This window comes from Vitis riparia, chromosome 1 (assembly GCF_004353265.1).
Source record: "Vitis riparia cultivar Riparia Gloire de Montpellier isolate 1030 chromosome 1, EGFV_Vit.rip_1.0, whole genome shotgun sequence".
Classification (NCBI taxonomy): Eukaryota; Viridiplantae; Streptophyta; class Magnoliopsida; order Vitales; family Vitaceae; genus Vitis; species Vitis riparia.
In genome coordinates this window covers 10,571,825-10,585,307 of record NC_048431.1, presented here as the reverse complement: position 1 = coordinate 10,585,307, position 13,483 = coordinate 10,571,825, and the positions used below count along the sequence as shown (strand labels likewise).

Below are 13,483 nucleotides of genomic sequence, written 5' to 3'. Positions count from 1 at the left end.
AATTTTTATATTTTAACAGTTAAACGAAATTTCAAAATAACATAATTAAACACGCACTCTCAAGTCACAAATCAGAGTAACATAAATCCTAGGGCCTCTTCTAATTGTTGCTTTTTCTTATCAAAGCAATGCCATGTCCATCCTCTAATTTGTCCCTTGATTCTTGCACAAACCACGTGTACTATTCTCCCAACCAATTTGAGTTTATCACTACTACTCAAAAGGAAATCCATACAATACAAGCAAGGGAAACTCATTCTGTCACATTAAAGATCAGACATCTCTCCATCAGTTAACATCCTCTGAAAAGCGATTTCCCTTGCGCTTTCAGTCTCCAAATAACTAATCCTCAAACCTTATGAATAAAAATCATCAAATCATGATGAAATTGGTACAGCTGATCTAATTTAGTCAACATATCAAATGCCATGTTCCCCCAATGTCTTTTATAGAACGGCTTCATATTCATGCACCCAAAAACAGTGTCAGCTACTTTCCTTGTTTCTAATCTGACCATGCGCCCTTTCTTTATAGTATAATTTTTAGTTCTGAAAATAGAAAGTGAAATTATCTGATTTCAATTTCTTATTAATAATCAAAGAAAGATTTATTAACCAGAGGTAGCTCTGTTTTTTAATTATTTTATTCTTTATACAAATAAACATTGTCACTTATCATTTAAAACTTGTTTACACTTTTAGCATTGTTATTTTCTATTTTCAACCTATTCCATCACATTACATGGACTAGGTATCCCACTAATAAAAGTTACGTGTTAATAGAAGATTTTGATTTTCTTTTTTCTTTTTTAATTTTAAAAAAGACAGTAACAAATCACTCTAAACAAGACCTATTAACATCAAATTATAACCTCACAAAAAAATGGAATGATTCTACAAGTAACTACCAATGCATGAAGGATGCTCACCTTTTTCCATCCATGCAAAAGCGCAAAGCACCCAAGGACAATGCACCAACAGCCTCAATTGCATAGGCTGGAAAACTATCGCTTGGGTCAACTGATCTCAATAACTTTGTCCAGCAACATAGTAAAGGAGGCAACTTCATCCATTCATATTCATTAAGAACATTATAGGTCCCACCTCTTTCATGCCCCTTTTCTAGTTCAAGTTCTTCATCACTAGAGCGAGCTCGCAAGAAAACAGCCATCAGGGCATTTTGACCTTCATTACATGAACCTAATTCTTTAAAAACTGTAAGACAAGCCAGCAATTCTCTTCCAACAGGTAGAATCTGTGAAACGAAAAAGAGCATTCTCCATCACAATCATGAACACAAGAAAGGAGTACACTATTATTATAGGCAATCGGCTTTGGTAAGCTGTAAAAACAAAGTACCATGAAAAGAAAAAGCTGTTAAAGAAAACATAATTTTCAGGGGCAAAAAAAACAAAACTCCAGCACTAGAGAGGAAAGGAGCTAACAAATCAAGGAAAATAATAGAAAAGTAGTAAGAAATATTAGCTCCACAAATGAAAAAGACATATATATATATAGTTATAAAAAAAAAACCAATAATATTTAGTTGATCAACCTCCACTATATTCTGCATGTGTGTGAGTGTGTGCCTCAGTGCATGTGAAGTCTTGTGTACACAGGTGTACCTATGCAAGTACAAGTTGACAGATCGCTTTATGTGCTAGTGGGTGTGTGCAAGTGTATATGTGCAGTTTGAAAAATTGACACTCTTGGATGAAATATTGCTGATATGTCGAAAAATTCAGTTGCCAATATTGAAATAGAGGTGATAACCTTTTTGAGCAAAAAACTGCTAGTGTAGGTGATAAATCACTGATTAATATAGTTACCCTTTTATCTATCAAAAAAAGAAGAAGAAGAAGAAGAAGAAAAATCAAACACTGATTATTGGGAAAAAGATTGGCTGCCAACAAATCAAAACAATTTCTCATTTTCTCTTGCTGAAAATAGCCAATAAATTGGGGATAGATCACCAATTTAAAAAAAAAAAAGAAAAAAAAATTGGACCCCATTCTCTTTGCGCCCAATGACTAATCTTTTATCTTCAAGAAATCCAATCGATGAACTGATTTTGGCAAGAATTTTGGTGAAATGTATAGGGTAGCTATCACTTTAAATATAGGTTATTTATCCCTTTAATTTTATCAATTTAAATGAGGAAATATAGCATATTTTCACTTTAAATAACCAAAAATCAAGGAAATATTTCATTTAACACTTTGTTCATCCAAACAAATACAGTGATTTATATGATATAATTTTTAGTAAAACTAAGAATATTTATGTATTTTCTATAAAATTAAGAACATTTATACATTTCATTTGTTGAAGTTCAACAAACTTACTATTTTTCTAAGTAAGTTTTCAATCAATTACCGAAACTTCTCCAACAAACATCATCACAAGTAATTTTTTGTAAACTGAATATTATAAGTTGAATAAAAGTAATGAACTAAATAATGAACTATTAATAAAATAATTATTCTATAAATGAGAAGCTCTTTCATCATATTCTCCATGCTTTTGAATAGAAAAAAAATCATGTCATAAACAAATCATATTTGTAAATATAAAATTGTAGAAACATGTTGTCCATTATTAAAGGGGGTCTATATTTTACAAATAGAATAACAGGTTACTAGTAGTATAAATAGAAGGCTCGTTTATTCCAACTTTCATGAAGTTTAAAACGTCAAAGCACCAATATAAAGCTTTTGTCAATACAAATTTAAATTTCATAAATTGATTAATATTAGTGAATAGTTTCTTTTAGAGTGAATTATTAAAATCAAGTGTGAAAAAAAAAATATTGTTATGTTTGTCAAAAAGAAAATAACAATGAGTACAATCAAATTTTGTTGAACAACTAAAAAGTAGTCTAATTTGTGCATTATTGATTGTTTTGTTAGTTTTCAAGGTTTCATTCAAATCCATGTTATTTTGGTCAATTTCTAGGATTTTTTTTTCATTTTTTTTTACGGATATTTTGATTCAATATCAATATTTCCATCAATGTTTCCTTAAAATCGAACCATCTATATTTTTGTCCATCACCATTTTCATCCTTGAGATGATATACACTAACAATAACTTGTGCAAGGTCCCAATTCAAGTTTCCAAAAAGACATGCACTCAAATCCCACAGCTAACAAAAAATAAGTTCAAAGCCTAGCATGGATAAACAAAGCCCTATGGTCATTTCAACAAATGAAATAAAAAGGAAAAGGAAACATCAAGGTAAACTAAATATTGATGGTCATTTTGATATATGACAAGAAATGGAAGCACCCAAGTAACACCAAATCAATGACAAAGATGGGCACATGAGCACACACACATAAAGGAGGAAAAGAAAACAAACAAATGATGAAAAATGGAAGCATCCAGGTAGTACACAAAAAAAAAAAAATGACACACATGGGCACATGATAGCACACACATAAAGGAGAAAAAACCGTAAATCATCCGGGGATACAATCCTATAAAAATCTTTGACAACAACAATCTCTTTTGTTGAGGAATTTCTCTTGAAATATTGAGATTTCTTTTGAAATATTGAGATTTCTTAACCTCCTACAAGCCCTTTTATCAATACACGACAAAAAGGTATTTCATTACCACGTTGGAATTTTGAACAACACCGCCTTCCAGTCTGTATGCAACAACAAAAAGGCTTAGAGAAGCATTTAGCGAGTTTGATAGGGCCCAAACCACCGCCACAAATGAAGAGAAATGAAAGAATCGAGTTATTATAACAGTAGTTGTTAACATGCAAAACATATCGTGTATCGCTTTTAAATTTTTCCACATCATGTATCCTATTGTGTAGCATAAGCTTTTTTATATAGGGTAAAATAAGTAGAAAGACTATATAAACATGTGCATATATATCAAAAGTACGAAATATAGAGTAACATATAACTAATTTCATGAAAGATAGTAGGATTTAAAGAATTAAACTATATCATACCAAATGAAAACATAAAATACTAAAGTTTTAAAAAGTTTAATATAACAAAATATGAATTTAATTAATAGGTTTATTACAAAGTCCACAAAAATAAACTTGTTAAATTTTTAGATAAGATTTTTAGTTCCAAATTCTAACTAAGAACGGGTAATTATATGTGCTCACACACTAAACTTGCAATGAGGGAGAACACTCTCAACACAGGCTAGAAAGCATAAGTGAAGTTGCCTCCTTCACAACAATATATCTATTTATAAATACAACTTATCATACTAGATGGACCCAAATCTTTCACAAAATCATGATTAGATTTTAGATAAGATTCCTTAGCTTGATGAGGACGCATGTCCTAAGGAGGAGAAGGAGTCATCCTCTCTTTAACTTCATACATCTTTCAGCTTTAAATCTTGCAGCTATCCCTAATTCAGCCACACACCACACAGACAGGTGCACACATGAACACCAAGAGAAACTAGAAGCACAAGCATGGTGTGCATGTGCACCAACAAAAAACCATATAGACAACAAGAAGAAACACCCTGTTGAAATTTGGCATTCAAAGTTAGGGTTTTTAATTTAGGAAAGTATTTTAGGAATAAAAAATGAGAGATCATTTAGGATGATTCAGTTTCCTAATTTTAGGAGAGAATCAAGCTAGATTGATTTTTTCTTATTCAGTCATTTGTGTATATATATGTGTATGGTGTGTACCTAAAGTATCAATAAAGGAATTCAGAAATTCTTCATGGTATCAGAGCCAGTTTTCTGAAACCCTAATCCCTTCTGGCCACCTCTTATTCAAGCCATCATTCATCCCGGCCAAATCTCTCTGGCCATCTCTCAATCTGACCATCTCTCATTCCGGTCATCAGTCCCTGTTCTCAGAGCCAAGGGAGAAAACGCTTTCCGGTCAGTCGAATCGTCGTCAGAAAAACATTCACCGTCGGCGACTTTTCCGGCGAACTTTTCTGGCGAACTTTTCCGGCGACGGTTTTTTTCACACCGCAAGGAGCGTCTGGAGGAGATCTACAACTTTTCCCAAAACACCGGAGCCAGAAAACCATCCACGCGCCGCCCACGCGCGTTTTTCTGGCCGGCGACTGCATCTCACGCGCCGGCGCGTGAGGGCGCGTGAGCCACTTTCCAGCGACGCGCTTCCTACTCCAAGCTCGCCTGACGCCGACCAGCCACCCTACGTACCTGTTTCTGCCATCCAAGCCCTGCACGTGCCTCTTTTGGGGTCTTTTTGCCTCCGCGAGCCCTCCGATCAGCTTTTCCGACGTCCTCCAGCTATTTTTCCTCAACTCCAATCCCTGCACGTGCCTTGGGAAGTGTTCTTCTACCTTTCCGGTCCATGACGAAATACGGAATGGCATCATCACAAGTATCCAGCGTCACGTCACCAGAATTAGGAGGCAGATCTGAAATTCCAAACCTTGGTGGCAGTGATTCCTCTCCTATTCTCATCACAGGACACAAATTAAATGGCCATAACTACTTACAGTGGTCACAATCTGTGTTGCTGTTCATTTGCGGTAAAGGAAAGGATGAGTACCTCACTGGAGAAGCAGTCATGCCAGAAACTACAGAACCGGGTTTCAGGAAGTGGAAGATTGAAAACAGCATGATCATGTCATGGCTTATCTATTCCATGAACAATGACATAGGTGAAAATTTCTTGCTGTTTAGGACTGCAAAGGACATATGGGATGCAGCCAAAGAAACTTACTCAAGTTCTGAAAATATTTCAGAACTTTTTCAGGTTGAATCAGCCCTACATGACTTCCGCCAAAGAGAGCAGACAGTTACTCAGTATTACAACACACTCACAAGGTATTGGCAGCACCTTGACTTATTCGAGACTCACTCATGGAAATGTCCTGATGATGCAGCAACATACAGGAAAATTGTGGAACAAAAGAGACTGTTCAAGTTTTTCCTAGGACTAAACAGGGAATTGGATGATGTTAGAGGCCGAATCATGGGCATTAAACCCCTGCCAAGTCTCAGGGAGGCTTTTTCAGAGGTTAGGCATGAAGAAAGTAGAAAGAAAGTGATGATGGGATCCAAAGAGCAACCTGCCCCAACATTGGATGCCTCTGCCCTTGCGGCTCGGTCATTTAATAGTAGTGGTGGAGATCGTCAGAAACGGGATAGGCCTTGGTGTGATTATTGTAAGAAACCAGGCCATTATAAGGAGACTTGCTGGAAGCTTCATGGCAAACCGGCTGATTGGAAACCAAAGCCACGGTCTGACAGAGATGGTAGAGCACACGTGGCTGCCAACTCTGAGAGCACATATGTTCCCGAGCCGAGTCCATTCAACAAAGAACAGATGGAGATGCTACAGAAACTATTAAGCCAAGTTGGCAGTGGCAGTACTATCGGCGTAGCCTTCACTGCTAATCGACGAGGAATGAAGTCGTGGATAGTGGACACAGGTGCTTCTGATCACATGACAGGAGATGCTACCATTCTTCAAAATTACAAGCCAAGTAATGGTCATTCATCCGTCCATATTGCTGATGGTTCAAAGTCAAAAATTGCCGGGACAGGTTCTATAAAACTTACTAAAGACTTATATCTTGACTCTGTTCTCCATGTTCCAAACTTGGATTGTAATCTTTTGTCCATTAGCAAATTGGCCCGTGATCTCCAATGTGTTACAAAATTTTATCCAAACTTGTGTGTTTTTCAGGACTTGAAATCGGGGAAGATGATTGGCAGTGCTGAACTGTGTTCCGGGCTCTACCTCCTCTCATGTGGCCAATTCTCAAACCAAGCCTCTCAAGCAAGTTGCGTACAGTCTCAGAGTATGTTAGAGTCTTTCAATTCTGTGTCAAATTCTAAGGTCAATAAAGATAGTGAGATTATAATGTTACACTATCGCCTTGGTCATCCTAGCTTTGTTTACCTTGCAAAATTGTTTCCCAAATTATTTATCAATAAAAATCCAGCATCTTATCACTGTGAAATTTGTCAGTTTGCAAAGCATACTCGAACAGTCTATCCTCAAATCCCATACAAACCTTCGACTGTTTTCTCTCTAGTACATAGTGATGTGTGGGGTCCCTCCCGGATAAAAAATATTTCTGGCACTCGATGGTTTGTGACATTTGTTGATGATCATACACGGGTAACATGGGTTTTCCTTATGAAAGAAAAGTCAGAGGTCGGGCACATTTTTCAAACCTTCCATCTTATGGTTCAAAATCAATTCAATTCCAAAATTCAAGTCCTCAAGTCAGATAATGCAAAGGAATACTTTACTAGTAGTCTCAGTACTTATCGTCAAAATCACGGCATTATCCACATAAGTTCTTGCGTTGACACCCCACAACAAAATGGGGTGGCTGAACGCAAGAATAGACATCTCTTGGAGGTTGCCCGGTGCCTTATGTTTTCCTCTAATGTTCCAAACTATTTCTGGGGGAAGCTATTCTCACAGCTACTTATTTGATTAACCGTATGCCATCCAGAGTGCTTACCTTTCAATCCCCACGTCAACTTTTCTTAAAACAATTTCCTCACACCCGTGCAGCCTCTTCTGATTTACCACTCAAAGTATTTGGTTGCACGGCATTCGTTCATGTGTATCCTCAAAATCGTAGCAAATTTGCTCCTCGAGCGAATAAGTGCATTTTCCTAGGGTATTCTCCAACCCAAAAAGGGTACAAATGCTATTCTCCAACCAACAAAAGATTTTACACCACCATGGACGTCTCTTTCTTTGAACATGTCTTCTTCTATCCCAAATCTCATGTTCAGGGGGAGAGCATGAATGAACATCAAGTTTGGGAGTCTCTTCTTGAGAGTGTACCTTCTTTTCACTCAGAGTCACCAAATCCTTTCCAATTCGCGCCCACTGAGTTGTCCACACCCATACCGTCATCAGTCCAGCCATCTCCTGTGACCATCCAGTCTCCCATGCCTATTCAACCTATAGCCCCACAACTTGCTAATGAGAACTTACAAGTTTACATCAGGAGGAGGAAAAGACAGGAATTAGAGCACGGATCACAGTCAACATGTGGCCAATATATTGACTCCAATTCAAGTCTTCCTGAAGAGAACATAGGTGAGGATAGGGCTGGAGAGGTGTTAATTCCCAGCATTGATGATTCTACTCTGCCGATTGCATTGAGGAAGGGTGTTAGGAGATGTACAGATCATCCAATTGGGAATTATGTTACATATGAAGGGCTATCACCATCTTACAGAGCATTTGCTACTTCTCTTGATGATACTCAGGTTCCCAACACAATACAAGAGGCATTAAAAATTTCAGAATGGAAGAAGGCAGTACAAGATGAGATTGATGCACTTGAGAAGAATGGGACGTGGACTATCACAGATTTGCCGGTTGGGAAGAGGCCCGTGGGGTGCAAGTGGATTTTCACCATAAAATACAAAGCAGATGGATCAGTCGAGAGATTCAAGGCTCGTTTGGTAGCTAGAGGGTTTACACAATCCTATGGTATAGACTATCAGGAGACTTTTGCTCCTGTTGCAAAACTGAACACTATCAGGATTCTTCTCTCATTGGCTGTCAATCAAGATTGGTGCTTGCAACAACTGGACATAAAAAATGCGTTTCTAAATGGTGACCTAGAAGAGGAAGTCTACATGGAAATACCACCTGGTTTCGAAGGAAGTATGGCAAAGAATCAGGTTTGCAAACTCCAAAAATCCTTGTACGGCCTTAAACAATCTCCCCGAGCCTGGTTTGATAGATTCACAAAAGCAGTCCTGAAGCTGGGCTACAAACAAGGTCAGACTGATCATACTCTATTTGTCAAGAAGTCTCATGTCGGGAAAATGGCCATATTGATAGTCTATGTTGATGATATTATTCTATCTGGGAATGATATGGAGGAATTACAGAATTTGAAGAAGTATTTGTCAGAGGAGTTTGAAGTTAAAGACCTTGGAAATTTGAAATATTTCCTTGGTATGGAAGTGGCTAGATCAAGGAAGGGAATTGTAGTCTCTCAAAGAAAATACATACTCGATCTTCTTAAGGAGACCGGTATGCTTGGATGCAAACCAATTGATACTCCTATGGATAGTCAGAAGAAACTTGGTATCGAGAAAGAAAGTACACCGGTAGACAGGGGGAGATATCAGCGGCTCGTCGGGCGCTTGATTTATCTCTCACACACTCGGCCAGATATTGGCTTTGCAGTGAGTGCTGTAAGTCAATTCATGCACAGCCCCACTGAGGAACACATGGAAGCAGTCTACAGGATTCTTAGATATTTAAAAATGACACCAGGGAAAGGTCTATTCTTCAGAAAGACAGAGAACCGTGACACTGAAGTATACTCAGATGCGGATTGGGCAGGAAACATCATTGACAGGCGGTCCACTTCTGGATATTGTTCGTTTGTCTGGGGAAATCTTGTTACCTGGAGGAGTAAGAAGCAATCAGTTGTAGCCAGAAGTAGTGCAGAAGCTGAGTACAAAGCTCTTGCACAGGGAATCTGTGAAGGGATTTGGATAAAAAGGGTTCTTAGTGAACTGGGGCAAACGAGTTCATCTCCAATTCTGATGATGTGTGATAATCAGGCAGCTATAAGCATAGCAAAGAACCCCGTGCATCATGACAGGACCAAGCACGTTGAGATTGACAGACACTTCATCACAGAGAAGGTGACTAGTGAGACGGTTAGATTGAACTATGTTCCTACCAAGCATTTCCAAACCGCAGACATCCTCACCAAAGCTTTACCTAGGCCTAACTTTGAAGACTTAACTTGCAAGCTGGGATTATATGATATATATTCTCCAGCTTGAGGGGGAGTGTTGAAATTTGGCATTCAAAGTTAGGGTTTTTAATTTAGGAAAGTATTTTAGGAATAAAAAAGGAGAGATCATTTAGGATGATTCAGTTTCCTAATTTTAGGAGAGAATCAAGCTAGATTGATTTTTTCTTATTCAGTCATTTGTGTATATATATGTGTATGGTGTGTACCTAAAGTATCAATAAAGGAATTCAGAAATTCTTCACACCCCCACACATATCAAGAAAGAAAAAGGGAAAACAAAACAAAAAAACCACAGATGATGAGAAATGGAAGCATCCTGGTATCATAACTAATTTAGTGACACATGCACGCACGCACCAAGAAAGCAAAAAGAAAACCAAAACCAATAGATGATGAGAAATGAAAGCATCCAGGAACTATACATAATTCAGCAACACACAGGTGCACACATACATAACAAGAAAGAAAAAACCATAAAACACAGGCAGGGGCATGCATGCACCAAGAAATACACACACACACATTCCATAAGTATAACAGGTTGATCCTTCCATCCATGGTATGAAAATCCAAAGAAACTTTTCGTACCAAAAAAAACATCATGGTGCTGATTCGGTTGTTTTAATCAGCACTGAAAAGCCTATTGCTGAATCATCTTGCTTGTACATAACAATGTGGTAAAGAAAAAGCATTTAATGAAGACAAGAAGTGTAATAAAAAAAAATAGGCTCCATGGCAACAGATAATAAAAGCATAAGCCAATGTATATTATCAGTAACAATCCAGTTCATCCATAAGGGAAAACCTGAAAAAAATTCAAATAAATAAAGCCCTCTTTTATGGAGAGAAACAACAAGTTACCTGACATAACTTCAGCAGATAGGGCAAAATCAATGAACAATCTTCACTACTCAAGTGTTCAAAATCATTCCTAAGAGAACCACAACAAGAATTTCCACAAACCGTCATTAAAATATTTTCCACAGAAAAAAAAAAAAGTTAAATAAGAATGTAAAAACAAATGCATCATCTACTCACTTAGCATAATTCCCAATGTAATGCCGAGACATATGAGAGTCACAAATTAGTGATAAGGACTTGCATAGAGGGAGGCACCAACTGAATGCAGTGAGACTACATTTAGCAGAATTTCTACCATCTGACAACTGTTTTCCATCTGATTCAGTGGCATCAACACACCTCTCAAGTGCTTTGATTAGCATCTGAATGGCACCTTCCTTTAATAGTAGTGGCTGATAAGGGGAAAAATGATTGTAAATCTGATCATTCATTTGTAAGAAAGTTTTGACACTGATAGCTTTTAAGGGGTGGAATACCTTGGCACGTGGATGCTCCAACAAGCAAGCAAGAAAATCAAGCAATCTGTAAATCTGAAAAACAGAGAAGAGATAATTTTTTTTTTTTTTGATAAGTGAAAAACAGAGGAGATATTAAAAGCCTTGGACTTGGAAAATTCCAACAGAGAGAATATAATCACCTTATAAGCATCCACATCTGTTTGACAAGATGACTCGGAAAGGCGCATACGTATCCATGACATGATGGGTTGCAAAAGCAAAGAAGCATTGTCAGCCTTTTGGCAGGCAATTCGAATTATGAAAACTCTAAGCATGTCTTGTATGACCACCAATGACTGTTTCACAGGAATAACATTAGAGAAACACCAGAAGACATAGGAATAAGCATATCCAGAAAAACACTATTACTGCATCCCATCCCAATCCCTCCTATAGTACCAAAGGAAAGAAATCACATACAGTCATTGCATAATGTAGGATAACTTGTGAAATTTTGTCAAGCTGCGGTGTCAATTGGTTAAGCAGCACCTCAGGGTGTCCAGGATGCAGATACCAATTAACCTCTCTCTCCTTCTGAGGCCCTAATAATGTCCCCACAGCCAATGTCCTAACAGCACTCAACAAGGGCATTCCATTCTTCCAAAGCCAGACACCTTCTTCAGGAAATAAATCATTCTTGCAGAAGAAAAGTAGGAAAAAGGTATTTTAACTGCTGTTCCATGAGGTTTCATTTGATAGATGCTTTTGATAATTCAAGATATTGCATATAACCAAGAATAGTTCATGAAATAAAAAAGCATCACCAGGAGATATCAAACTGAAAAATTATTCCTCAACAAGAAGAAATAGTGAAATGAAGAAGCATTACTTGTTCATAACATGTCAACCTAATTTCAAGTTTCACAGTATTGAAAATCCTATCATCGGTGAAGTTCTCTAAGCAAAATGAAAATGAAAGACTTGCATACCAAAATACATAGCAAACTGCAAGTTTCCTTTGGACCCAAGGCCAGAGATGAAGTAGCTTGAACACTGGCAAGGAGAGAATGAAAAAGGCCAGGAGTCCAACCATATATAGGCCAACAAGCAAGTGCCGACACAAGAAGATTACAGACAGCCCCGAAACCAAGTGCAGCATCAGGGTAAGAAGAGGACAAATCAGCTGCACATGCAGCTAACTTTGGGCTGCAATCACAATGATTTGCTCATATATACATACAATATAGTTATCAAAAGGCGAATAGGAGACAGTTTCCAAATTACCTTACTTCTCGATGCAATCGTAGAAGGGCATTCATTAGTTTTGTATTCCTGTGCTGCTCCTGAGCTTCCTACAAATGGAATGAGGAATAAGCACAATTTTAATTAAAAACAGATGGAGGGATATTCAGGAACCTTGTACATCCAAATATAGTAAAATCCAAAACAAGTTGGTTCTTGTGTTGCCAAAAAGTATCAAATAAACCTGCATACAATCCACCACCCGACAACCACAACTCCCCCATTAAAAAAAATAAAAAATAAAAACAAAAAACAAAGAAAAGCAAAAGAAAAATTTATCAAAGAAGAAAATTATGAGTCAATACAAAGAATGGATGAGGCATCATTCAAAAATAAAACAGACAGTAAATTAACTAATAAAAATAATGTACAACAGACACGTACAATTAGTCACTCCAACATTCTAAGCTTCCCTAATCCTGTCCACAAAACCCAAATTTTTGCCACAAACAGATCTCCTATACTACCTTATCTTAAACCTTTTCATAATCAATTTTACATAAATCCTAGTTGCCCTCCAACTCAAATTTAGATTGTTGGGAGTTTCTTCCAAACAAGTGAGGAAAATATGTCTTGACAAATAAAACCAAAACAAGAATAAGAATAGACAAAATTCATAACCAAATGCCTACCAACTTTGCAATTGTTGGAGCACCAATTCTAGATGCAAAGAGTGGACCATTGGATAAGCAACAGGTAGACATAGCAACACATGGTGTGATCAAGGATGAAAATATCAGAAAGTTAAAGAATATCAGTGGTTAGAGTTTATGAAAGTTTTGGAAATATTGGACAAGAAGTCAAGAAAAAATTTTCAGTGAGACAGAAATTGATCAATGGAAATCTTGAAAAAAAAAATCAAAAAATGATCAAATAAGCAATAATGCATATATTGAAGTTGTTCTTTCAAGATACATTATATGTATAATAAAATTTGAAACAATGGACAAAATATAATGTGCATGGATGAGAAATATGACTTTTGAAAGCGTATCCTCAATGCTAATGTGGAGGTCAAGATTTTTTAAACTAGTTTTTTAACAAAACAATATATGTATGACAAAATTAGTAACATTCATGAAGAATACAATGTGTTAATAACAAACTCAGGTTAAAAAGTGAATAATGAATACTGAGCTCGAGATA

General features: G+C 37.0%; 1 protein-coding gene across 1 annotated transcript in view; it reads right to left on the bottom strand.

Annotated features, from left to right (window-relative positions):
- LOC117914234 (protein virilizer homolog) overlaps window positions 1–13,483 on the bottom strand; it is a 72,234-nt gene that overhangs the window by 4,509 nt on the left and 54,242 nt on the right. Inside the window, 8 exon segments of the mRNA XM_034829478.1 lie at window positions 929–1,254; window positions 10,599–10,668; window positions 10,776–10,990; window positions 11,075–11,128; window positions 11,236–11,391; window positions 11,516–11,731; window positions 12,025–12,241; window positions 12,320–12,387. Coding sequence (XP_034685369.1) covers window positions 929–1,254; window positions 10,599–10,668; window positions 10,776–10,990; window positions 11,075–11,128; window positions 11,236–11,391; window positions 11,516–11,731; window positions 12,025–12,241; window positions 12,320–12,387 — 1,322 coding nt within the window.